Genomic DNA, 27221 nt, shown 5'->3' on the forward strand with positions numbered 1-27221 from the left:
TCACCCTTCTCCTCATCACCCCACTCTGGTGTCTCTCCTTCATCACTTTTATCTGTAGTCCACTGTCCTCTTCTATCAAATTCCTTCTTATTTAGCCCCTTACCTCTTCCAACAATCACTGTCCAATTTCTAACCAACACCCTCCCCCACCCACCTTCCCATTCACCTGGTCTCATCTACCACATGCCAGTTTGTACTCCTTCCCTTCCCCCACTTCTCTGGCGTTTGCTCCTGACCTTTCCAGTCTTTTTGAAGGATCTCAGCCAAAACCTCAGATGTTTATTCCCCTGCATAACTGTTATTTTACTTGCTGAGATCCTCCAACATATTTTTTATCAGAATTTCCACTATCTGCAGAATATCTTGTAAAAAATAATGTAATATGCATTACATTACTCCCACAACTCCCACCAAACTCCCACAAAAGCAGTTGCTTAACTTCTACAGAAGCACAATTGAAACCATCCTGACCAACAGCACCACGGTGTGGTATGCCGGCTGCACAGCCGCTGAGCGACAAGACCTGCATCGTGTGGTGAAGGCGGCCCAGCGAATTGTCAGGATGGAGCTCCCAGGACTGGACACCATCTATTCCAGCAGACTCAGGAGGAAAGCAATCAGCATAACCAGAGACACCACACACCCCGGCCACTCCCTGTTTGACCCACTGCTGTCCAGCAAAAGGTTCAGGACACTAAAAGCCAGAACAAATAGACTGAGGAACAGCTCCTACCCCAGAGCTGTGGCCTCCATCACACCACTCCCACAGAACAATGACTGAAACTGTGAGCACACACAAGGATTCAAATACTTGCACTAACGGCACTTTGTGCATTACTGTGATATTCTGGTGCTGCTGCAACTTATTTTCTGCTACTTATCTATTTAATACTGTTTTTCTATTACTGTCTTGTTTTTTATCTACTGCTTTGCTTGATTGCCTGAGAGGAAGCCAAACAGAATTTCATTGTACCTATGTATAATGACAATAAAAATAATTCAATTCAATTAATAACTATTGCTCAGTGGATCTGACATCTACCACTATGAAGTGTTGAGAGTCTGGTCATGGCACCCATCAACTTGCACCTTCCTCCCCACCCCCACCCCCCCCCCCCCAACCAGCCTTAATCTACTAACACAACAGTTCCACAGTGGGTGTTCGCTCCTTGTCCCTATACTCATCTCTGGAGCATCTAGACAGTCAAGGCACCTACATTGGACTGTAAGACCACACAAAGATAAGACAGTTGATTGGAATACTGCACAGATACAGAAGGAGCATTCCCATGCAAGTCCAGCAAAGAGCTTTAAAAATGAAGTCTCCATAAAAGAGGGGTACAGTCTAGCAGAGCAGTCATCGTGGGAGCAGTTGTTGTTGGAGTGGGTAAGGCTTTGGCGAGAACAGACAGGGGCAAGGTAAGTAGGTACCGTAAATTGCGGTGTATAAGCTGAGAATTTGGTCTAAATTTTGGTCCTAAAATTAGGGGGTCGGCTTATACAGAGGGTGCCAACTTTGGAAAAATGAATACACGGAAGACAGGTCATATTTATTGGCTGTTTTGAGTCAAATTCGTTCCACTTACGACGCATGAATTCTTTGAATGGTTTGTTTAAACTCACATCTTGTGGCTGCAGCACAGATGTCAAACCACTGGGGATGACTGCAATGTCCGTATTTTCAGCTTTCAATGCTGCTTTTGTCTCACCTGAGAAGTGCACTTTGAACGTGTCCCAGACAAATAGTGACTTTTCCTTCCCAAAACCTTCAGGACATCGACGCCACACCTCTTTAACCCACTTCAAGCAACCCACTGTTCATCCAGCAGCATTCTTGAACATAAACAACACCACCCTGCAGCAGGAATTTTCTGAGCAATCTTTGTTTTTTTTTGTCTCAACACAAGATCACGTCTATTCATAAAACGGGTACACCAACTTCGTGCAGCTTTGAAATTTTTGCTGACCTCATGGTGTTTTTCAGCCCATTTCAATGCTTGAATTCGAATCATTTCTCTGGTAACAATGTACCCAGACGATCGCTGCTGATTCACCCACTGAAAAACTTTTTCTTCCAGTTCCAGCCACTGGCATGTTTTCCCACGGTTTGCACATTTCGTCTTTGGCTTTTCCCTCAGCGTGTCCTCTGCTTTTCTCCACTCTCTCACTTGTTTCTCGTTTACACTAAACTTCTTAGCAGCTGCAGGATTATTCGTTCCTTTAGCAAAATCAACAACCTTCAGCTTGAAGCCAGCATCATATCGCATTCGTTTTAATCTTTTGTACATGGAGTTTGCAAACTCAATACTGAATACACGTACTGATCCTGCCACCCCATGTTATGTTTTCACAAGATTACGATGGGCGCTAAATGGTTTCAAGGGGGTTACATTTCAGAGGATTCTTTACCATTTGAGACCTAATCCAATATTTCCCTCCCTGATTTATTTATTAAGAATTCGCTTATAATGCTCTACATAGGCCTGTTTTCTTAGCAGGTACTGGTTCACAAAATTTCCAGGTTCCAGATCCGGCAAAGCTGAGTACTCGCATGTGAGATCTTGCGATCTTTTCTGGTTAAATAGTGGAATGTCTACAGAGCCAGTGTTCTGTTCTGGGTGTCAGATGGAAGATGTCAGGGAGACTACCAACCTCCCTGATGGCCACATCTGCACTAGGTGCATCAAGATGCGGCTCCTTTAGAGACAGCATTAAGGAATTGGTGCTGCAACTCGATGACTTTCAGCTTATTAGGGAAAGCAAAAAGGTGATAGAGAGGAGCTACAGGAAAGTCATCATCCCAAGGCTACAGGAGACATAAATGAAGGAGAGGGACGGAATAAAATTCAGATAGTTGAAAACACCTCGTGGCTGTCCTCTTTAACAATAAGTACTCTATTCTGAGTACTGCTGGGAGGGGGTGGGGGAGAGGAACCTACCTGGGGGAGAAAACAGTGGCCAAGCCTCAGGCACTGTGGCTCAGAAGGGTAGGGAACTGAAGAGGATCAAACTCTTCAGTAATAAGGGACTCTATATTTAGGGGGACAGACAGACAATTCTGTGGACGTTAAAAGGAAACACGGGTGATAGTTTGCCTCCTAGGTGTCAGGGTCCACGATGTTTCAGAACGCGTTCACAATATCCTGAAAAGGGAGGGTGAGCAGCCATAAGTCATGATACATATTGGTACCAACGACATCGGTAGAAAATGGGAGGAGGTCCTGAAAACAGGCAGTTAAGAAGGAAGTTGAGAAGCAGGACCTCAAGGGTACTAATCTTGGCATTGCTGCCTGTGCTACATGACAGAGAACAGGAAAGGAATAAGGTGGCAGATAAATGTGTTTCTGAAGACTGGAGCAGGGGGCAGGAATTCAGATTTCTGGATAATTGTGATCTTTCCTGGGGCAATTGGGACCTGCACAAAAGGGAAGGGTTGCACTTGAATCCAAGAGGGACCAATATACTTGCAGGCAGGTTTACAGGAGCTGTAGGGAGTGATTCAGTCTAGTCCAATTAATATGGCAAGGGGATGGGAACCAGTGTGATAGAGCTGAGAATTAACCAGCAGGTTTACAAGTAGATGATGGGTGTAACGTGAATGCAAGTGAAGACAAGCCAATGATTGCGTATAAATAAAGACAGAGCAAAGAGTTAAATTGTACCACAGAAGCAAAATTCAAAAGGGCAAAGAATGCAGGACTTGAGGGTGCTGTATTTAGATGAGCGTAGCATTCAGAATAAGGTGATGGAGATGGAATAAAGTGTTATGAAGTGTATGATCATGCACCTTGGTGGAAGTGAAAGGGTTAATTATGTTCCGAATGGAGAGAAAATGGGGGGGGGGGAGGGGACTGAGACATAAAGCAACATTGTTGGAGTCCTTGTGCAGAATTTCCAAAGGTTAATATACAGGCTGAGTCTATTGCGAGGAAGGCAAATGCACTGTTAGCATTCATTTCCATAGGACTAGAATATAAAAGCAAGAATGCAATGTTGAAACTTCATAAAGCACAAGTGAGGTCTCACTTGGAGTACAGTGAGCCACTTTGGGTCCCTTATCTTAGAAAGGATGTGCTGAAACTGGCGAGGGATTAAAAGAGATTCACAAAAATAATTCCAGGATTGAATGGCTTGTCATATTAAGAGTTTTTGATGGCTCTGGGCCTGTATTCACTGGAATTCAAAAGAATGAGGGGTGACCTCATTGAAATCTATTGAATGGTGAAAGACCTTAATACAGTGCATGTGGAGAGGACGTTTCTTGTGGTGGGAGAGTCCAAGACCAGAGGACACAGCCTCAGAAAAGAAGGGCATCCTTTTAGAATAGAGATAAGGAAGAATTTATTTAGCTAGAGAGTGCTGAATCTGTGGAATTCATCGTCACAGGCAGCTGTGGAGGCCAAGTCTTTATGTATACTAAGGCAGAAGTTGATAGATTCTCGATTGGCCAGGGCATGAAGGGATACACGAGGAAGGCAGGAGACTGGGTCTAAGAGGAAAATTGGATCAGCATGATGAAATGGTGGAGCAGACTCAACGGGCCAAATGGCCTAATTCTGCTCCTATATCTGATGGTATTATGGTCTTATTATTGTGACTATGATGAAGATCAGGCCACATTTTATGAGTAATTACTACAGAACACCGGGTAGTTGCAAAGTTCACAAATTTTTTTTGCAACTGTAGGTGGAGGGGCGAGTAGTGTAGAGGAAACGGAATGTGCTACAGAAGGACTTATTTTAGAAGAATGGACCAAGAAGTGGCAAATGGAATACAGTGTCAGGAAGTGTGTGGTCATGTACTTTGGTGTAAGAAGTAAAAGTGCAGACTATTTTCTAAATGGAGAGAAAATTCAAAAGTCTGAGGTGCAAAGGGACATAGGGGTCCTTGTGCAGGATTCCCTAAAGGTTAACTTGCAGGTTGAGTCAATGTTGAGGAAGAAAAATTCATTGTTAACATTCATTTCAAGAAGGCTAGAATACAAGAGCAAGGATGTAAATACTGCCATTTTATAAGACACCAGTGAGGCATCACATGGAGCACTGTGAGCAGTTTTGGGTCTCCTAACTAAGAAAGGATATGCTGACATTGGAGAGGATTCAGAGTAGGTTCAAGAGACTAATTCCAGGAATTAAAGGGTTATTGTATGATGGTTCTGGGCCTGTACTTGCTTGAATTAAGGAGGAAATCTCATTCAATGTAACAAATATTGAAAGGCCTAGATAGAGTGGATCTGAAGAGGATGTTTCCAATCGTGAGTAAGTCTTGGACCAGACAACACAACCTCAAAATAGAGGGATGTCTATTTAGAACTAAGATGAGGAGGAATTTCTTGAGCCAGACTGTGGAATTTGTTGCCACAGGCAGCAGTGGAAGTCAGGTCAGCGGGTGTATTTAAGGAGGAGGTTGATAGGTTTTTGATTAGTCAGGGAGTTAAAGTTTACGGAGAGAAGGCAGAAGTATGGGGTTGAAAGGGAAATGGATCATCCATGATGAAATGGCAGAGCAGACTCAATGGGCTGAATGGTCTAACTTTCCTCCTGTGTCTTATGGAACTGAGGGGAAGCAAAACTCAGTCACTGACAGATTTGGTTCACTGACAGATTAAGGGAATCTGCACATTTCTGTGCCTTGATGGTCACATTTAAAGAGTACATGAATAAACTTTTCAAAATTTGAAACCAATGATACCACAGACCTAAAACTGGAAAGTGTAATTAAGCTGAATTACTTTTTCTCTAGGCTTTGTTATGATGAGCCAAATGTTCATTTTTAGTGCAGTAAAAGTCTATTATTTGTTATGATGATATGTAACCTGCTCACATTTAATTTTAAGCATGTGAAACACAGTTTCATGGGATCATTGGGACAAAAACTACTTATTCATCTCAGGGCTCCTGCACCAACATGCTAAATAAGTAATCTTTATGTAATTAGTTTACATGACATTTAAAACCCACCATACATACATTATCAGTTCTGCTCAATTACACTTACAACTTTGTATATTGATTTACAATCAATTTAAGCTAAACATGCAATAAAGTAATGCCATTAAATTGGCTTGAGATACACATACTCAGCTTCATTTTAACATCAAAGTAAAAAGATGAAAATGCTTTTCCCCAATTCATCCCTCCTTAACCTTAAGCATCTTTAACTTGTTTTAATTTTTCTCTGTTCTGAAGTGTCTGCAACTTGAACTATTAAATTTGCCTGACTCAATAAATGCCAAAAGCATTTTCAATTTTTTGCACTAACTCCATTCTTCTTACCAGTCCCCGTTTGGACTCTAAACAATATATTAAAAACAGTAGCTAAGGTTATTCCCCTAGTCAAAGCTCTCATCCCTTAATCATCTCACCACTATTATCATTTCCATCCAAAATTACCTGATTTGCTTCTGACCCTAGTCGGTCCAATTGGAATTTTGTACTTTCCATAAACCTCACCTCTTTCAAAACTCTCATTATATCTGAACATGTATCTCATCATTATCAGCTGACCAACAATAGATTCCAATCTAGCAATATGCTAGTTGTAACATTTTTAACAATACTTGCCAATTTCTTCATGCTCTTACTAACCCCATTCCCCATCTCTTTCATCTCTCCTGGAGCTTTTGGAAAGAAGCATCAAATTGGATAAGTCACCGGGAGCAGACGTGATATACCCCAGGCTACTGTGGGAGGCAAGGGAGGAGATTGCTGATCCTCCGGCAATAACCTCTGCATCATCAACGGGGATGGGAAAGGTTCCAAAAGATTGGAGGGTTGCAGATGTTGTTCCTTATTCAAGAAAGGGAGTAGAGTTAGCCCAGGAAATTATAGACCAGTGAATCTTAATTCAGTGGTTGGTAAGCTGGATAAGATCCTGAGAGGCAGGATTTATGAACATTTAAAGAGGCATAATATAATTAGGAATAGTCAGCATGGCTTTGTCAAAGACAGGTAGTGCCTTACCAGCCTGATTGAATTTTTTGAGGATATGACTAAACACATTGATGAAGGTAGAGCAGTAGATGAAGTGTATATGGATTTCAGCAAGGCATTTGATAAGGTACCCCATGCAAGGCTTATTGAGAAAGTAAGGAGGCATGGGATCCAAGGGGACATTGCTTTGTGGATCCAGAATTAGCTTGCCAACAGAAGGCAAAGACTGGTCGAAGATGGGTCATATTCTGCATAGAGGTTAGTGACCAGTGGTGAGGCAGTGGAGGGATGGGTTAGTAAATTTGCTGATGACACAAAGGTTGGGGGTGCTGTGGATAGTGTGGAGGGCTGTCAGAGGTTACAGCAGGACATCAATAGGATGCAAAACTGGGCTGAGAAGTGGCAGATGGAGTTCATCCCAGATAAGTGTGAGGTGGTTCATTTTGGTAGGTCAAATATGATAACAGAATATAGTATTAATGGTAACACTCTTGGCAGTGTGGAGCATCAGAGGGAACTTGGGGTCCGAGTCCCTAGGACACTCAAGGCAGCTGTGCAAGTTGACTCTGTGGTTAAGAAGGCATATGGTGCACTGGCCTTCATCAATCATGGGACTGAGTTTAAGAACCGAGAGGTAATGCTGCCGTTAAATAGGACCCCGGTCAGACCTAACTTGGAGTACTGTGCTCAGTTCTGGTCACCCCACTACAGGAAGGATGTGGAATATATAGAAAGGGTGCAGAGCCCTAACTGGGTGGCAATGGAGTTGAACTCCACTAAAGAATTATCTATATCTGCAATTCTTGGCTCTGCACTCCCTAGCAGTCTGCCCAGATCAATAGCTAATCCTCCGGTTAGACACACTTTGCGTATATGGGCTCAGTTCAGGAAATGCTATGGTTTCCAGGGGTTTTCCGTTTCTAGCCCTGTCGCACATAATCACCTTTTTTTATCTACTACGTACGATTCAGCATTCCATGTTTGGTACAGGAAGGGCATTAGACATTTTGAAGATCTCTTCATTGATAATCGCTTCGCTTCTTTTCAGCAGCTCTCCGTTAAGTTCAACCTGCCTAACGCTCACTTTTTCAGATATCTCCAAATCCGACACTTTACTGCTCCTTTAATTCCTAACTTTCCTGAAATGCCTGCGAAAAATGCTATGGACCTATTTCTTTCCATTAACCCACTAGGTAAGGGTTTAATTTCAATTATCCGAGATAAACTAGCAGCCTTACGACGGGCCCCTGTGGATAAAATTAAAATGGCCTGGGAGCAGGATTTAAATATCTCCTTATCCGAGGAGAGCTGGGACTCAGTTCTCAAATCGGTTAACTCAACCTCCCTTTGTGCTCGCCATTGCCTCTTACAGTTTAAGATTGTTCATAGAGCCCATATGTCTAAATCTAAACTATCTCGATTCTACCCTGGCATTAGTCCGCTCTGTGATAAATGCAAGAGGGGTGTGGCCTCTCTCATCCATATGTACTGGTTCTGTCCTAGCTTGGAGAAATTCTGGAAAGATGTCTTCACTACATTATCGGGTATTCTGAATCAGCACCTAGAACCTAAACCCTTAATTGCTCTGTTCGGTTTTTGGGGCGAGACAGATTTATGTCTGGGTCTGACCAAATGCCGAATACTATCCTTTGCCTCTCTCCTGGCGAGATGCTTGATCCTCCTTAGATGGAGAGATGTTGCCCCGCCCACTCATGCGCAATGGCTTAACGACATTATGGCCTGCTTGGACCTCGAAAAAATTCATTATTCAGTTCTTAATTCGGATCTAAAGTTCCATAAGGTCTGGGGACCTTTTATCGAGTACTTTCATAACCTTCCTCCTGACTAGGGTTTTTTTTTCTTCTTTTCGGTCCCTTGCTTTCAGCTCCCTTTTTTTTCTGGTAGTAGGCATTATTATCCTCTGTTGCTAAGTGTATTCACAGTCTGGGAGTTTGACTGTCCGGACTTATACTCTTTATACTGTGTGCTGGTTGGTCTGGAGTTGTTGTTGTTTTTTTTCTTGTGTTGTGGGGCTTGGGGAGGACACTAAGCTCACTTGTCTTTAATTTAGGTGCTTTTTTGTTAAATTCTCTTCCTTTGTAGCATATTGTTATTGTATGCTTAATCTTGCACTGTATTAATGCTCCTCATTGGGATTTGGGGTTTGTAATTTTGTAAAATGTTTTGAAAAACTAATTTAAAAATTTTTTTTAAAAAATGAAAGAAAGAAAGAAAGAAAGAAAGAGTGCAGAGGAGATTTACCAGGTTGTTGCCTGGATTGGGGAGCATGCCTTATGAGAATAGGTTGAGTGAACTCAGCCTTTTCTCCTTGGAGCAACGGAGGATGAGAGGTGACCTGATAGAGGTGTATAAGATGATGAGAGGCATTGATCATGTGGTCAGAGGCTTTTTCCCCAGGGCTGAAATGTTGCCACAAGAGGACACAGGTTTAAGATGATAGGGAGTAGGTACAGAAGAGATGTCAGGGTTAAGTTTCTTTACACAGACGGTGGTGAGTTCATGGAATGGGCTGCCAGCAACAGTGGTAGAGGCTGATACGATAAGGTCTTTTAAGAGACTCCTGGATAGGTACATGGAGCTTAGAGAAATAGAGGGCTATGGGTAACCCTAGGTAATTTCTAAAGTATTTGTTTGGCACAGCATCATGGGCTGAAAAACCTGTATTGTGCTGTAGGTTTTCTATGCTTCTATATTCATCTCTCTGAGATCACTATGCACCACTCATTTTTTTTCTGCTTTACATAGGTCCTAATTTCTGAAATTCAGAAATTTTCATCACTCAACTTATTTCTGTTGTTTCAAAACGCTTAAAAGTAACATTTAATCTATGTATGTTTTTGTCACATGTTAATATACCTTGGTAGTCTTGTCATACTTCTAGTCCGTTTTGCTCTGGATCTCAATAAACAATTGCCTTACTTCAAGCATGAATAAAAGAACTGAACTCCAGAACATCAAGTGCGAATAATTGCCCTTGAAAGGAAGGCCATAATTGTCCAAACACTGATGGAAATGTGTGAAACCGAAGTCCATGAGAAGAGAGAAAATCCCTCCACTGACTGCAGTTACATCAAAAATAAAGCAAGTTGTGATGGAGGTCCATCAATTCTACCCAAAAATGTTGTTGCAGGTGTTTCCATGGGTATGCATCTTTGATCTAATCATCTTCAGCTACTTCTTCAACAACCTGCCTTCCAAGTAATAATTACACAATATTTAGTTCCATTCAAAACTCTATGCCCATGTCTTAACCTGACAAGATGCTGATGACATTTTGGAATGGAGTGATACGTAACACTGTCCAGCTGCAACAAGATAGAATCTAACTACTTTCTCTGAATATTCACTGCATCACCATGTCCTCACAATCAACTGTACCTGATGTAGATGGAAGTGGTAGGGTAGTCATCATTGACCAATAGATACAACTGGATCAGCAACATACATTCTATAGTAAAAAAAGAAGCAAGCTAAAGGGTGGGAATCCTGTAGAAAGTGTATCACCTTCCGATCTTCCAATGCCTCATTGCATATGCAAAACTAACACTATAATAAAATACTCTCCATTTGTTGGGATGTGTTCAACCCTAACAACACTCAAAAGTTCAGTCAACATCATCCAGATCAAGGCATCTTCCTTCTTTGAGACCTAATACTCCACTTCAAAGTTTCAACAGAGCACTACAGCTGCATCATGTACTATGTTGAAAGCTTATTGGAGTTACTAGGTTAGGCTTCTTCATGATCTGCAGTAACTACCACAACCAGGTACAAAAGCAGTTGCAATATGAGATCACAATGATCTGCTAGTTCTCTTCCAAGTCACAAAACATTCTTAATTGTAAGCATATCACTGTTTCTCAATTGTCATTGGGTCTTAAAGCCACAATGAAAGATTAACATCACTACCAAGACGGAAGCAAATCAAAATGGTGACACACTACTAACTTTGAAATGTAGTGAGTGTGAAGCAATAATGCTTTACCTTCCCAACATACCAAAAAAGCAACAATTTTGTTCTATGATTACTGGTATGAAAGGCAGTAACATGTTTTATTAAGTGAGAGTCACTATAGATACATATTTGCTTGTGGTAAGATTATTTTATACCTTGAAGATAATAAAAGCTTATGTTACAAAGTGCTGTACCTTGTTGCAGGAAGAGTGCTGACCCTTGTAAAGAATACTGATGGCTCGACATCCACATGAAGTCCCAAAGAAACATTCCTGTAGTATCCTTCACTATGACCTGGTCCACCAGAATATTTGAAGTTCAAAATGGCTTCTAGTGTCTGAAAAATAAAATTGGTTTGGAGTAACTACTTTTTGCCAAAATACATACATTTCAAGTTTCCAACACCATGATGATTTTTTTTCCCTCAACAACCCAAAAGAAACTAACATGTTACTAAACCAGGTTTATTGCAAACCTGGAAAATTGCAAATGTCACTCCACTCTTCAAGAAGGGAGACAGGCAGCAGAAAGTAAACTATAGCCCAGTAAGTCTGACCTCAGTGGTTGAGAAAATGTTGGAGTCAATCATCTAGGATGAGGTCTTAGGGTACTTGGAGGTACATGATAAAATAGGCTGTAGTCGGCACAGTTTCCCTGACAAATGCGCAGGAATTCTTCGAAGTAGTAACAAGCAGGATATACAAATGAGAATCAGTTGATGTTATGTATGGATTTTCAGAAGGCTTTTGACATGTGTCACAGATGAGGCTTTTTAACAAGCTATGAGTCCAATGTATTACAGGAATGATACTAGCATGGACAGAATATTGGCTGACTGGCAGGAGACAAAGCAGGCCTTGGCTAATAAAGGAGCTCTTTTCTGTTCAGCTTCCAGTGACTGGTGGTATTCTTCAGGAGTCTGTGTTGGGACTGATTCTTTTTACGTTATATGTCAATGATTTGGATGATGGAATTGATGGCTTTGTTGCAAAGTTTGCAGACAATCTGAAGATAAGTGGAGGGGCTGGTAGTTTTGAGGAAATAGGCTACAGAAGGACTTAGACAGATTAGGAGAATGGGCAAAATAGCATTGTTGGGAAGTGTATGGTCATACACTTTGGTAGAAGAAATGAAAGGGTTGATTATTTTCTAAATGAAGAGAAAATTTAATAATCTGAGGTGCAAAGGGACTTAGAGTCCTTGTGCAGAATTCCCTGAAGGTTAGTTTGCAGGTTAAGTCTGTTGTGAGAAAGATAAATGCAATGTTAGCATTCACTTCAAAGAGGAATAGAACATAAAAGCAAGTTGTGACTGTATAAATGTTGTGACTTTATAAAACACTGGTGAAGCCGTACTTGTAGTATTGTAAGCAGGTTTAAACCCCTTATCTTAGAAATGATATGCTGAAACTGGAGAGGGTTCAAAGGAGGTTCATGAAAATTATTTCAGGATTAAATAGCTTGTCATATGAAGAGCATCTGATGGCTCTGGGCCTGTACTCACTAGAAATCAGAAGAATAAGGGTGACATCTTTGAAAAGTATTGAATAGTGAAACTCCATGATAGATTGGATGTGGAGAGAATGTTTCCTATGGTGGGAGAGTCTAAGACCAGAGGGGACAGCCTCAGAATAAAAGGGCATCCTTTTAGAACAGAGATGGGAAATAATTTCTTTAGCCAGAGAGTAGTGAATCTGCGGAATTCTTTGCCACTGGCTGCTGTGGAGGCTAGGTTTTTATGTATATTTAAGGTAGAGGTTGACAGATTCTTGATTGGTCATGGCAGGATGGAATACAGGGAGAAGGCAGGAGTTTGGGGCTAAGAGGAAAATTGGATCAGCCATGATGAAATGTTGGAGCAGACTTGATGGTCCAAGTGGCCTAATTCTGCTCCTATATTTTAATTGTCTTATGGAGGAGATTCATAGTCCACTGAGGGCTAGTTCTGTGACACTCAAGGCTAGTGAGCCAGAAGTATACGAAAAGTCCAGGTACAACCTATGTTAAGTCTATTTTAAGAACGAAAAAACAATTCCCATTTAAGTTAGAGATGAAAATCGGATGTACATCAACATTTATAGGCCATTACTTCTAACAAGGTTAATTATAACATCATGAATGGCTGTGATGCTTCACTTCTTTTATGCATGCTTTGAATGGGAGAATAAAACTACTCCTGCAGCACCTAGTGACCCTTTGATCTCTGTATCAGACGCCAATGTCAAAACATCTTTCAAGAGGGTGAACACTTGCAACGCCTCAGGCCCTGGTGGTGAACTGAAAACAACTGAGAGCGTTCAAGGGCATCTTCAATTTCTCACTGCTGCAGTCAAAGATTCCTACTTGCTGTCAAAAGTGTGACAATCATACTAGTGCCAAAGAAGAGCAGGGTGAGCTGCTTCAATGACTATCACCCAGTTGCACACACATCTACTGTGATGAAGAAAGGTTGGTTATGGTAGAATAAACTCATGCCTTAGCATGAACCTGGACCCACTGCAATTTGCCTTTCACAATATGTCTAATGTGGATGCAATCTCACTGGCTCTTCATTCAGCTTTGGCCACTTGAACAATAAAAATACCTATGCCAAGTTGCTATTTATTAATTACAGCTCACCATAATTCCCTCAAGTACTAATCAACAAGCACCAAAACCTTTGTATCTCCTTTTTCAACTGGATCCTTGACTTCCTCATCGGAAAAACCCAAACAGGGCAGATCGGAAATAATATCTCCTCCTGACAACCAACATTCTTGCATCTCAAAGATGCATGCTTTAGCCACTACTCTGTTCTCTCTATATCCAAAACTGCGTGGCTAGGCAGAGCTCAAAGGCCATTTTTTAATTTGTCGATGACACAACTATTGTTGGCAAAATATCAGATGGTGACAAGGAGGCACGTGTAGGAGTGAGAAAGATCAGCTGGTTCAGTGGGGTCACAACAACACTCAATGTCAATAAGAAAAGGAATTGATTGTGGACTTCTGGAAGGGGAAGTTGTATGAACACACACTCATCCTCAATGACAGACCTAGCAGTGGAAATGGTGAGCAATTTCAAGCTGCTGCTGTCAACATTAATGAAGATCTATCCTGGCCCAACATATTGATGCACAACAGCAGCTATATTTCATTAGGAATCTGAGAAAATTTGGTATGTCAGCAAACACTCTTGCAAATTTCTACATAGATAGATAGATACTTTATTCATCCCCATGGGGAAATTCAACATTTTTTCCAATGTCCCATACACTTATTGTAGCAAAACTAATTACATACAATACTTAACTCAGTAAAAATATGATATGCATCTAAAATCACCCTCTCAAAAAGCATTAATAATAGCTTTTAAAAAGTTCTTAAGTAGTTTACTTAAATACATTGAGTCCTAACCCCGGCACTTTAACATATCTTACTCCTGGCGGTTGAATTGTAAAGCCGAATGGCATTGGGGAGTATTGATCTCTTCATCCTGTCTGAGGAGCATTGCATCGATAGCAACCTGTCGCTGAAACTGCTTCTCTGTCTCTGGATGGTGCTATGTAGAGGATGTTCAGGGTTTTCCATAATTGACCATAGCCTACTCAGCGCCCTTCGCTCTGCTACCGATGTTATACTCTCCAGTACTTTGCCCACGACAGAGCCCGCCTTCCTTACCAGCTTATTAAGACGTGAGGCGTCCCTTTTCTTAATGCTGCCTCCCCAACACGCCACCACAAAGAAGAGGGCGCTCTCCACAACTGACCTATAGAACATCTTCAGCATCTCACTACAAACATTGAATGACGCCAACCTTCTAAGGAAGTACAGTCGACTCTGTGCCTTCGTACACAAGGCATCTGTGTTGGCAGATGTTGGCACATGTGTTACATGTGGAGTGCATTTTAATTGGTATGGGAGCGACCACTGCACAGGTTTGGAAAAAGCTACAGAAAGTTGCAAACTCAACCAGTGCCATCACACTCCTCAGCATCAAGGACATGTTCAAAAGACGATCTTCAAAATGTGGCATCAATCATAAACAATTCCCATCACCCTGGACATGCCCTTATTGCTACCATCAAGGTGGTGATACAGGAGCCTGAAGGCACACACTCAGCATTTTAGGAACAGGATTCTGAATAGGATAACAGGGGAAGGGGACCTGTGGAGCAACATTTTCACACAAAGGGTGGTGAGTACATGGAATGAGCTGCCAGAAGAAGTGGGTTCAGCTAGGTACAAGAGTATCAATTAAGCAGCAATTGGTTTGGGTACACGAAGAGGCAGGGCTTGGAGGGAATATTGGCTAAATGCAGGAAATTGGGACATGCCAGTAGACGATGTAGTCAGCTTAGACTTGCTGGATCAAGCTGTATTGCTCTCTGACTCTATATAAGTTCTGTGGTTAAATGCCGAGCATCCCCTAAGGAAGGTTCATTTCTACAGACCCCAAGGCCTTTTCACCAACTTAAAGGCACAAGTCAGGAGCATGAATTATGGAATACTTATCACTTGGTCAGTTGAACAAAGCAGCAATAATTTCTGAGAAATTCAAAACAATGCAGTTTTATTGACTGGCATCCAATTACCATCCTAAACAATCATTCCTCTTACCACTAGTGTAACTCAGTGCAATCTATAAAATGTACATCTATATTAACTATCCAGGCTACCACCTCCACCAAGTTGGACAAAGACAGTAGGTTTAGGGGAACAGTACCAACTACAAGTTGAAAACCCTTCTTGAAAATACATAGGGGCACTTCATCTTTGCTGTGTTCAAATTTTGGAACTCCTGAACCAACAACTTCAACAGATGGATGGCAGTTGGTCAAGGAGCTGATTGACAACCAGCTTCTCAAAGGCAATTGAAGATGGGCAATAAATGGTGCCCTAGTCAGTGAAGTTGGATCAGGGTGTAAAATTGTTATTTTTCCATGTAGTTTAACTTTCCTAAGCTTGCTTGTATATTCACCTATGTATAATAGTTCAGCAAAGTTGCTCATAATTGTAATGCAGCTGATCCTGTATTTTCTTGAAAGTTCAGTATTTTCTGCAGCAGCTATCACACCACTTAGATCTGGCAATTTTATAAGTTAATTGTCATCACCGGCATGTTGTTATCTGTAGTCTGAGATGACTACAGCTTCTTTTCCTTTGCCTGTTTACATCTCATTCTTGACTTCTGAAGAACCTCTGGATCAATATCACCAGATCCAACAGTGTCAACCAGATCACAAAAATGAATTGGGAAAAAAACTTAATTTCACATCTGAGGTCATCCATTTTGGTAGAAGGGAAAAAAAGGGAAATCTACATGGAGGCAAATAAGCAATTAAGAAGATAAATAGTATGTTAGCTTTTATTACAAGGGGATTTGAATACAGGAGTAAGGAATCCTCATTGCAGTGGTATAGACCTTAGTGAGACTACACATGGAGTATTTGGTTTTAGTAAATCAGGGCTCACTTGTTGAAAAGGTAACACAGCAAAGATCAATTCCAATAATGGCAGATTTGCTGAAAGGACCTGGCCTGCATTCTCCGGAGAAAATTAAAATGAGTAGAACGAAATCATAGAGCATGGAACCAGGTCCCTCAGCCCATTGTGTCTGCACTGACTATCATGCAATGATCTTACTTTTCTTCTTGCATCCCATCAACACCATCATCTCACCTGCAATGCTCTTTTCAGCCTCATCTACCATGGGCTATTTACAGACATAATTTACCAATGAGCATGTCTTTTGCATGTGGAGAAAATCCAGAGCACTTTGATGAAATCCACACGTGTAAACTCTACACCAAGGGTCAGGATCAGATCTCTGGAGCTGCAAGGCAGAGGCATTAAATGCTATCCATGGTCACACCGCTAATTCCAACATCTTTAGAATTTATCATAGATGCAGTGAAGTGTTTTTTTCCAGATTGTGGTATCTAGAACCATTGATTAAGGTAGGCCATTTAAGACTGAATAAAAATTTCTTCAATGACAGCAGTGAATCCTTGGATTTTTTTTAATACTGATGGGATGACAGGTTTTTGTATTCAGAAAGACCTTGGCACACTGATTAATATACAGATTCAGCTAGCAATTTGGAAGACAAACAGTGTACTGGCCTTAATTGCAAGATGACTTAAGTACAAGAAAAAAGATAATTAGATAGGTCTTGGTGAGACATCTGAGATACCGTGTGTAGGTCTGGTTCCCTCCACATAATAGTACCATATACTTGCAATAGAGAAAGTGCAACAAATATTTACAAATTGATTCCTGTAATGGTGGGTTTAGCCATATGAGGAGAAATTAGGCAGACTGAATTTGATATCTTAGCTTTAGAATCTGTTGTGATCTCAAATGTGAGATGATCATATATAACTTGTCAGGGTAGATATGGGTTACAACTGGATTGCTTCATTATTCAAGGAGCTGTTGATGAAGAACATTGTGCAATCATCAGTCAATATTTCACATCCGATCTTCTGATGAGGGGGTATGAAGCAATTTAGGATTGTTGGGTCAGGAACATTTTCCTGAGAAACCTCTGTAGCAATACAAGGACTGAGATGATTGGTGCGCAAAAACAAAAAATAATCACAACAATACTTTTGGAATACAGCTCCTGCCCATGTAAAATTGCCTCCATTTCCAATAATTTTACTGGTTCCCTTTGATATTCTATTCAGTCAAATTTTGGCTTAATAAAGAACTTCAGCTTTCATCTTGTCTCTGGAATTTAGCACTCATAACTAGCAATTAAAATGAAGCACGACAAATACCAATCTTAAAATTTCAGATTATTTAATAAACAATTTAATTTCACCAGCTGCCATGTTGTGCTTCCTTTTATTAAAATCCCTGAAAACTTTTTCAAACAATATTCAAAGCAAGGTTGGAGCCAGAACACAATACAATTCATCACACCAAATTCAACAACTATAGACAATCACCCATTCCAGTCTTGTGACCTTCATTCTTTTTTCTTCTCTTTCCTTTACTGTTATTACATATTTCCTCCAGGTGTACCTTGACTTACCTTCTTCAGCCAGATTGACTACCACTTGAATCAATCTATTCTAACTTTCACTCTTTCAACAACTTCCATTTGTTTCTTTCTCACAACCTCATTATCCCACCCAAAATCCCTCTCCAGTTTTGACAACTAACATCTTCCCCACACCCCAATTCCCAGTTCCCCACACGCATTACCTTCAACTTAACATGATTTTTAAACCTGTCTCCTTTCTGATCAAGGTCATTGACATGAAATGTTAACTTTATTTTTCTCACCACAGATACTGCCTGATCTGTGGATTATTTTTCATTTCATTTTATTTCATATTTCCAGCATCCACATTTTTTCCAAGTTGTTGAAGTATTCTATGATTCCACTGCAGATGTGAAAGGAGCTGGAAACGACCAACACAGTAAACATGATGTAAGCAGACAATCATTTTATAAGGGACAGCCAAATTTAAGCTGATGGTTCCCTAAAGCTCTATCTGCTAACCATATTAAAATTTATTTTTACAAGATCAATAAAACAACTGTGTATTCAACATCTTAAATTCAGAAACAGTTACATATGTGCATGTCTAACTTTTCTGAAACTACACTAATATTCAGGCTAGAACTTTACATATACAAGTAAAGATTTTTCAAGGGGAAAATATCCCTATAATTTTCGTTCTGCCCACTCAAAATCTAGAATGGATAGTGTGTTCTGGCAGCTTCAGGATGTAAAATAGAAGCACCTTGCTTGCAGTGAAAATTATTTAATTCATGCATGCCATCACAGCTGCTACAAAAACTTTCATTTGTCTACTTTCTTGTTATTACCGCGAGCAACTAGCACATTAGTGGGATTTTACAAATTTTTAATCACCTTAAACTCTTGGTGAATGTTGTTAACAGAACTGGCTGCAGTGGCCTCCAAATGGACAGACTCCCAGGTTCATATTTACCCTTCAGAACACCTGTCTGCTGATTCTTTGGCAGTCCATTGTATTTTCACATCACACAGATGTAGTGAACTATTCAACAGGTTTAATGGCAGAACATGGAAAGAAACTGGGCCACAACTAAGCCAAAAAGTACAAGCACCTCAGTTCATTTTGGACTTCAAAAGGTCTCATGAAATAGAAGCAGTATCTGGTCTCAGAAGACTATTCTGTTATTTAGTTACATCAATACTTCTCCTATTACATTGTCTCAATTCCACTTTCCCTTCAAATCCTATCATCCTGGCTTCCAAAAATATTGATACAGTTGGCCCTCCTTATCCACAGATTCCGTAGGCGCGGATTCAGCCAACCGCGGATCAGGAAAACCTGGAAGTTCTCTCTACAGCATTCGCTGCTTGAGCATATACAGACTATTTTTTCTTGTCATTATTCCCTAAACAATACAGTATAACAACTACTTACATAGCATTTACATTGTATTAGGTATTATAAGTATTCTGGAAATAACTAGAAAAGTACAGACAGTCCCCGTGGTTATGAATGAGTTCCATTCCTGAGTCCATCTTTAAGTCAGAACAGATACATCCAGTATTATTTAGCGTCAGTCAGTCAAATGTCTTGCTTAGTATATAGTACATATTTTACCTTTCTATGCATATAAAACACTTAAGAAACATACGTATTTCAATAATTTAACCACTGCGTTGCTTAGTAATAATTGTAGCTTTCATCGGGGCAGGGCCTTTCACATTCTCCATTAAAATTGTTCCGATCGTTGACCGACTGTAGCCTAATGCTTTTCCAATGACCGACGGCATTTCACCTCTTTCTGATCGCTTTATTAATTCCACCTTATTTTCAATCGCGATCGTGATTATTTTTGTGAACAGAAACACTGTGGATTCAGAGCTGCGCCACCAGGTCCTAATGTCCACCGCACGGAGACGTTAAATAAAGTCTGGGGTTCCGCTGGGTCCTAAAGACCACCTCACTGATATATGTTAAATAAGGGACTTGAGCATCCGCAAATTTTGGTGTCCGCAGGGGGTCCTGGAACCAATCCCCCGTGGATAAGGAGGGTATATTCAAGGTTGAGACAGAAGATGATTTTCCCACCCTGGGGTTAAGGATTCTACAAATCTCCAGGGGGGAAAAAAATCCAACTCACCTCCATCCAAAATGTTCAAACCTTATTTTGAAATGTATACATTCCAGTTCCAGACTTCCTTACAAGCGAAACATCCTTTCACCAGGGTAATGTCAGGGTCTCAACCCTGAAATGTCAACAATTCCTTCCCACTAGCCACAGAGCTGCTTGATCCACTAATTTCCACCATCAGTTAGTTTTGTATCTGCTCGACATTCCACAGACCTCTTAAAAAATATACATTTTTCAAGGTGATCACCACTCATTCTTGTAAAATCCATTAAATATAGGTACAACTCCTTACAAGAAAATCCTTCATCCCTGGTTTCAACCTGGTGAACACATAAAAGTTCCTTCCTAAATAAGGCCAAAAACCACACAAAGCACTTAAGGCAGAATCTCACAAAAGTCCTGTACAATAGCAACAACTTGTCTACTTCTGCATTTATCTGCCTTGAAATGTGCAATATTCCATTTGCCTTCTGAATTACTTGCTAACCTTTCTCTGTTTTATGTACATGGATCCTGTTGTAACCGCTCCTTACTAAATAATATGTGTATACCAATTATATGTCGATGTAGACCACTTGGCTTCTTGGAATTGAGTATCTGATTGCAACAACAATTTACTAAGACCCCTCACCTTGTTTAGTGAGAATCCTTCAAACTCTTTAATGCTCAAAATCTGTATGCTCCAACACCAATAGCCTAAGAGAATAAAAAATCACCAGCAATCCATTTGAAAACAGTGACCACTACTTCTTAATTAACATGGATCAAGCATTCCAGGTATCTGTATCGTAAAACTTATTTCCTTCTGACACATGTACATCATCCTAAAATAAGAGAAGTAAAGGTTTACCTAGTATTTTATATGTGGTCTTACTAATAACCAACATAGCTGAAGCACAACCCTTTACCTCTATTTTTGTATTGGATTTCCTTAGCAATAACATATAGCATTGTTAACTTTCCCAATTTCTTGTTGCACCTGTATACAAGTCTTTTGGCAAATCATGCACAAGGACAACACACTTTTCTATTCATTCTAAAATGGTGGGAAAATTGAAAACCAGGGTGTCCTCATGCATGATTTCACATTTCTCCATATTATTTTGTGAGAAATTAATAAATTCTAACAGCCAAAGTTACTAAGAATGGCATTAATTTCTTAGCATAGATATTAAATATAGAATCATCTTTTTATGTAAGAGCTTACATGAAACTATTAGATTGTTATCTGGTTCACTAATACCCTTCCAGAAAAACCTTCTGGCCAAGTTTCATTAGACTAATGTTGCTCCATTGTTCAGTCAGGATGTACAACCGCTCCTCCCTCCCCACCATACGCAACACTGGTGCCCCCTAGGGCTGTATGCTGAGCCCATTGCTGTACACTCTGCTCACACATGACTGCACAGCCAAACACCCAAGTAATCACATTGTCATCTTCACCAATGACATGATAGTGGTGGGGCTCATCACCAACAATGATGAGACGGCCTACAGAGAGAAGCAGGAAAAGCTTAAGGCCTGGTGCCAGCCAAATAACCTCTTCAAGGTCAACAAGAAAAACGAGGTGCTATCAACTTCAGGAGAACTGGCATCGCACACAACCCTCTTTACATCGGAGCAGAAATCGTGAGCAGTTTCAAGCCCCTGGGAGTTCACCTCTCACACAACCTCTGATCCCAGAACACACCCTACACAATCAAGAAAGCTCACCATTCCCTTTACTTTCTGAGAATGCTGAAGAGAGCTGCACATCAAAACTCATTTCCATCTACAGATTCACAGTATGTATCACTGCACTGCATGGGAACAGCACTACAGCAGACAGGAAAGCTCTACAATGGGTGGTCAAAACTGCCCAACATATTACAGGCACCAGCCTACCTATCAACCAGAACACATACACAGGAAGTACTAGGAAAGGCTAGTAACATCATGGAGGATCCCACCCACCCTGCTAATGGACTGTTTGATCCGTTCCAATCAGGCAGTAGGTTACACTGCATTCACAGCAGGACCACCAGACTCCACGAACAGTTACTTTCCCAAGCCGTAAGGCTGATCAACACCTCGGCCAACTAACCAACCCTACACACACCCCTATCACAACTACTTTATCATTTCCTGTTGGAGTCACCTGAGAGGTATCTACTGATATTCCTGTGCCTATAGTCACTGTATAGACATACAATCAAGGTATATACTGTAAGCTATCTTATTTATATTTATCATGTTTTTATTATTGTGTTATTTATCTTATTGTGTTTTCTTTTGTGTTGCATCAGATCCAGAGTAACTATTTCATTCATTCCCCTTTACACTTGTGTACTGGAAATGACATTAAACAATCTTGAATCTTGAAGTATAGTGAGAACAGGCTAGGGAAATAGAGACAGATGAACCTGACTTTAATTGTAAAGAAGTTACTGGAAGGAATACTGAGGATCAAGATCTACCATCAGATAGACAAGGCTTGATCAGAAACGGTCAACATGGTTTTGTGCATGAGAGATTGTATCTGATGAAGCTCTGGAGCTTTTTCAAGAGGATTCTAAGGGGATAGATGAAGCTAGGACAGTGGATAGTGTCTGCATGGACATTAGTAAGAGCTTTGACAAGATTCTGCATGGCAGGCTAATCTGAAATAGATGCATAAGATTCGGGGAGCCAGTGAGATGTATTCAGAATTGGTTCAATGAGAGGAAGCAGAGGGTGATGATTGAAGGTTGACTCTCCAACTGAAGACTTGTAACTAGTAGGGTGCCCCAGGAGTCAGTGTTGAGCAGGTTACACAAAACCTGACTTCTGAAAATCTGACTTTATATAAATTTTTTAAAGACCTTTTCAAGCTTTTAATAAGTTTATAGTATTCACTAATAGCAGATACAGTACATATTCCATTAATTTAATTATAGATAGCATTAGGATGAATATTTGATGAAACAAAAGAATATTAAATGTAGGTAGAATGATACAATATGGATAGTTATAGGAAAATCTTTGTTTCTACTTTAAAAATAAAAAGTCTACTTATGATCAGCTCTGAGGAACTGAACCCTCATGTAACCTAGGAACTGTTTGTATGAGTGAAGCGTAAGATTACAATTTTTGTATTCATTTCACTCAGCAATAAAGAGTAACATTCTGATCACTTTCTAAATTGTGTTATAACCAAATATGGCCTTCCCTTCATCAACTTTCCTGGTAATCTCCTTAAAAAACTATAAGATTTGTTAAACACAACGTACCGTTCACAAAGCTATGTTGATGATCCTCCATCAGTCCCTTTCTACCCAAATAGCTATATATCCAGTCCCATAGAATACCTTACACACTACTGACGTTAGGCACACCAGTCTATAACTTTCTGGCTTATTCTTGGAGCCTTTCTTGAATAACTGAACAACATTAGCTACCCTCCAATACTCCAGCCCCTCACCCATGGCTAAAGACTGTTTTAAATATCTCTGCTAGAGTCCCTATAATTTCTGGACTAGCCACCCACCAGACTCAAGGGAACTCTTTATCAGGCCCTGGAGATTTATCCACCCTAAATTTTCCTGAACTTCCTCTATAATCTATCCATGATCTCACTGCAGCTTTGCCTCACTTCTATAGGATATGTGTCCATCTCCAGTGTAAATACAGATGCAAAAAATCCACTTAAGATATCCCCCATCTCTTTCAGCTGCATGCATAGATGACGACTTTGATTGACCAGAGGACCAATTTTGTCCCTTGCTATTCATTTGCTCTTAATATATCTGTAGAAGCCCCTGGAGTTCTCCTTCAGTTTTCTCTAAAGCCCTCTTGATTTCCTTATTTAAGTGTCCCTTGCATTTCTTATACTCACATGCTCCTTTCTGCCTATACCTGCAATGTACCTCAGTTTTCTTAACCAGGGCATCAATATTTCTCGAAAACCAAGGATCCCTAAACATGTTATCCTTGCCTTTTATTCTGACAGGATAACAAAATTTCATTTTTGAAAGCCTCCCACTTCCCAAGTATACCTTTGCCAGAAAAGAACTATCCCAATCCACACCTGCCAGATCCTTTCTAATACTGTAAAAAAAAATTAGCCTTTCTCCAACTTAGGATCTCAACCCAAGGACCAGATCTGTCTTTCTCCATAATTATCTTGAAACTACTGACATTATGATCACTAAATGTGAAGTATTTGCCTACACAAACATCAGTCACCTACCGGTTCATTCCCTTCTAGGAGATCTAGTACCACACTCTCTCTAGTTGGGACCTCCATGTTTTGATTAAGGAAATTTTCCTGAACACATTTGGCAAACTTTATCCCAGCAGCTCTTTTACAGTAGGGAATTCCCAGATAACATTAGGAAATTTTAAATCACCTACTATCACAACTTATGTTTCTTGAAACAGTCTGTGATCTCTCAATAATTTTGCTTCTCTAAATCCCATGGACTGTTGGGTGATCGTAACATAATCCTAATAACGTGGTTATCCCTTTCTTATTCCTCAATTCCACCCTTATAGCCTCAAGTAGGCAAGCTCTCCACTCTGCCCTGCCTGAGCACTGCCATGATATTTTATCTAACTAGTAATGCCACCCCTCTCCCTAAATCACACCTGTCTAAAGCAATGGAACCCTGGAGCTGCCAGTTCTGCCCCTCCTGCAACAAAGTCTCATTAAAGGCTATCATGTCATAATTCCATTTGTTGATCCATGCCCTAAGCTCATTCGGCTTTCCTAAAATAATTCTTGCATTATAATATACACAACTCAGAACATTAGTCCCACCATGCTAAATCTTTCAACTTCTGACTTTGTATGTGAGCTTAAAAACATCTTTCCCCACAAGCACTCCACTATCTGCTCAGGTGCTCTGGTTCCCATACCTCTGCAACTCTAGTCTAAACCATTCCCTTCCCATCCCCAATCCATATAGAACAAGCAAACATTTGTTTTGGTTTAATAAAGACTAGCATAAAGTATTAAAACGCATGACTTTAAATGTCTATCACATTTCAACAAATATTTTAAATCAAGCTGTATCTTGAGTTTTCAGTGACTGAACCTACATATCAAACTTAACAAGGCAGCTGAGGCTATATAAAATAATGTGTTTGGTCTTTATTTTGAATAACAGCAAGTCTATTTTAAGCTTCTGTTGGCACATGAGTGAAATAGAATCAGGTAGCTTACAAATCTGGCACTTTATTTATTTTTTAAGTAGAACTCCAGAAACAATTTTCCAGTAGACCTTGGAAACAATTGGAAAGGGCCCATAGGTTAATTTAATTCTGGACATATAATTAAGTGTAAATTAATACTATTTTTTATCAACACATAACCTTACCATGCTGTTTTAAAGGGATATCTTTAAAAGTACTCCACAGTGTTGGTTGCAGGAGGCGGAGGAGTAGCAATGGGATTGCTTTGAGTCAATGAACTAGGCCACATTCAAATACTCAGAGGATCTGAACAAATACACAGCAGTTGTCATGGACTTCATACATATAGTTATAGATGTGTGTGTCCTCACAAGATCATTCAGAGTCCTTCCCAGCCAGAAGCCCTGGATGACCATGAGATCTACAGTCTATTGAGGGCCAGATCAGTGTTATTTGGGTCCAGTGACCAAGATATGAGAGGTCCAGGTACAATCTCCAGAAAAACATTTCACGTGCAAAGTGGGCATTCCTAACCAAACTTGAAACACTGAACAGCTGTGGCAGGACTTGAATGCTGTTACAGACAGACAGACATACTTTATTGACCCCAAGGGAAATTGGGTTTTGTTACAGTCGCACCAACCAAGAATAGTGTAGAAATATAGCAATAGAAAACCATAAATAAATAATTAAATAATAATAAGTAAATTATGCCAAGTGGAAATTAGTCCAGGACCAGCCTATTGGCTCAGGGTGTCTGACACTCCAAGGGAGGAGTTGTAAAGTTTGACGACCACAAGCAGGAATGACTTCCTATGACGCTCAGTGTTACATCTCAGTGGAATGAGTCTCTAGATAGATAGATAGATAGATAGATACTTTATTCATCACCATGGGGAAATTCAACTTTTTTTTCCAATGTCCCATACACTTGTTGTAGCAAAACTAATTACATACAATACTTAACTCAGTAAAAAATATGATATGCATCTAAATCACTATCTCAAAAAGCATTACTAATAGCTTTTAAAAAGTTCTTAAGTCCTGGCGGTAGAATTGTAAAGCCTAATGGCATTGGGGAGTATTGACCTCTTCATCCTGTCTGAGGAGCATTGCATCGATAGTAACCTGTCGCTGAAACTGCTTCTCTGTCTCTGGATGGTGCTATGTAGAGGATGTTCAGAGTTATCCATAATTGACCGTAGCCTACTCAGCGCCCTTCGCTCAGCTACCGATGTTAAACTCTCGAGTACTTTGCCCACGACAGAGCCCGCCTTCCTTACCAGCTTATTAAGACGTGAGGCGTCCCTCTTCTTAATGCTTCCTCCCCAATACGCCACCACAAAGAAGAGGGCGCTCTCCACAACTGACCTATAGAACATCTTCAGCATCTCACTACAGACATGTCTCTGGCTGAATGTACTCCTGTGCATAACCAGTACATTATGGAGTGGATGGGAGACATTGTCCAAGATGGCATGCAACTTGGACAGCATCCTCTTTTCAGACACCACCGTCAGAGAGTCCAGTTCCACCCCCACAACATCACTGGCCTTACAAATGAGTTTCTTGATTCTGTTGGTGTCTGCTACCCTCAGCCTGCTGCCCCTGCACACACCAGCAAACATGATAGCACTGGCCACCACAGACTCATAGAACATCCTCAGCATCGTCCGGCAGGTGTTAAAGGACCTCAGTCTCCTAGTCTCAGTTTTACCTTTTACAAAGTTGTTCCCAAATGAGCTTTATGCCTTCTATGCTCACCTTGACTGTAAAAATATGGAGGATCCTTCACGAACTCCAAAAGCCACTGATGACAGTATGATTTCAGTCTCTAAGGCCAACATGACAGCATCCTTCAAGGAGGGTGAACCCACGGAAAGCAACTGGTCCAGATGGCTAAGTACTAAAGACCTGTGCTGATCAGTCGGCTGAAGTGCTTCACAATATCTTTAACCTCTTGCTTCGGCATTCTGAGGTACCCACTTGCTTCAAGCAGGCTTTAGTTATACCAGTGCCTAAGAAGAATGAGGTAACCTGCCACAATGACTTTCAT

The 27221-nt window shown here is 40.5% G+C and overlaps 1 protein-coding gene across 4 annotated transcripts in view; it reads right to left on the bottom strand.

The window, feature by feature from the left end:
• Window positions 1–27221, bottom strand: part of trappc9 (trafficking protein particle complex subunit 9) — a 535810-nt gene that overhangs the window by 311277 nt on the left and 197312 nt on the right. For all 4 annotated transcript variants that reach the window (XM_073043422.1, XM_073043433.1, XM_073043451.1 and 1 more), the window contains one exon: window positions 11103–11245. In XM_073043422.1, coding sequence (XP_072899523.1) covers window positions 11103–11245 — 143 coding nt within the window. The remainder of the gene's footprint in view (window positions 1–11102; window positions 11246–27221) is intronic.

This window comes from Hemitrygon akajei, chromosome 1, assembly GCF_048418815.1.
Source record: "Hemitrygon akajei chromosome 1, sHemAka1.3, whole genome shotgun sequence".
Classification (NCBI taxonomy): Eukaryota; Metazoa; Chordata; class Chondrichthyes; order Myliobatiformes; family Dasyatidae; genus Hemitrygon; species Hemitrygon akajei.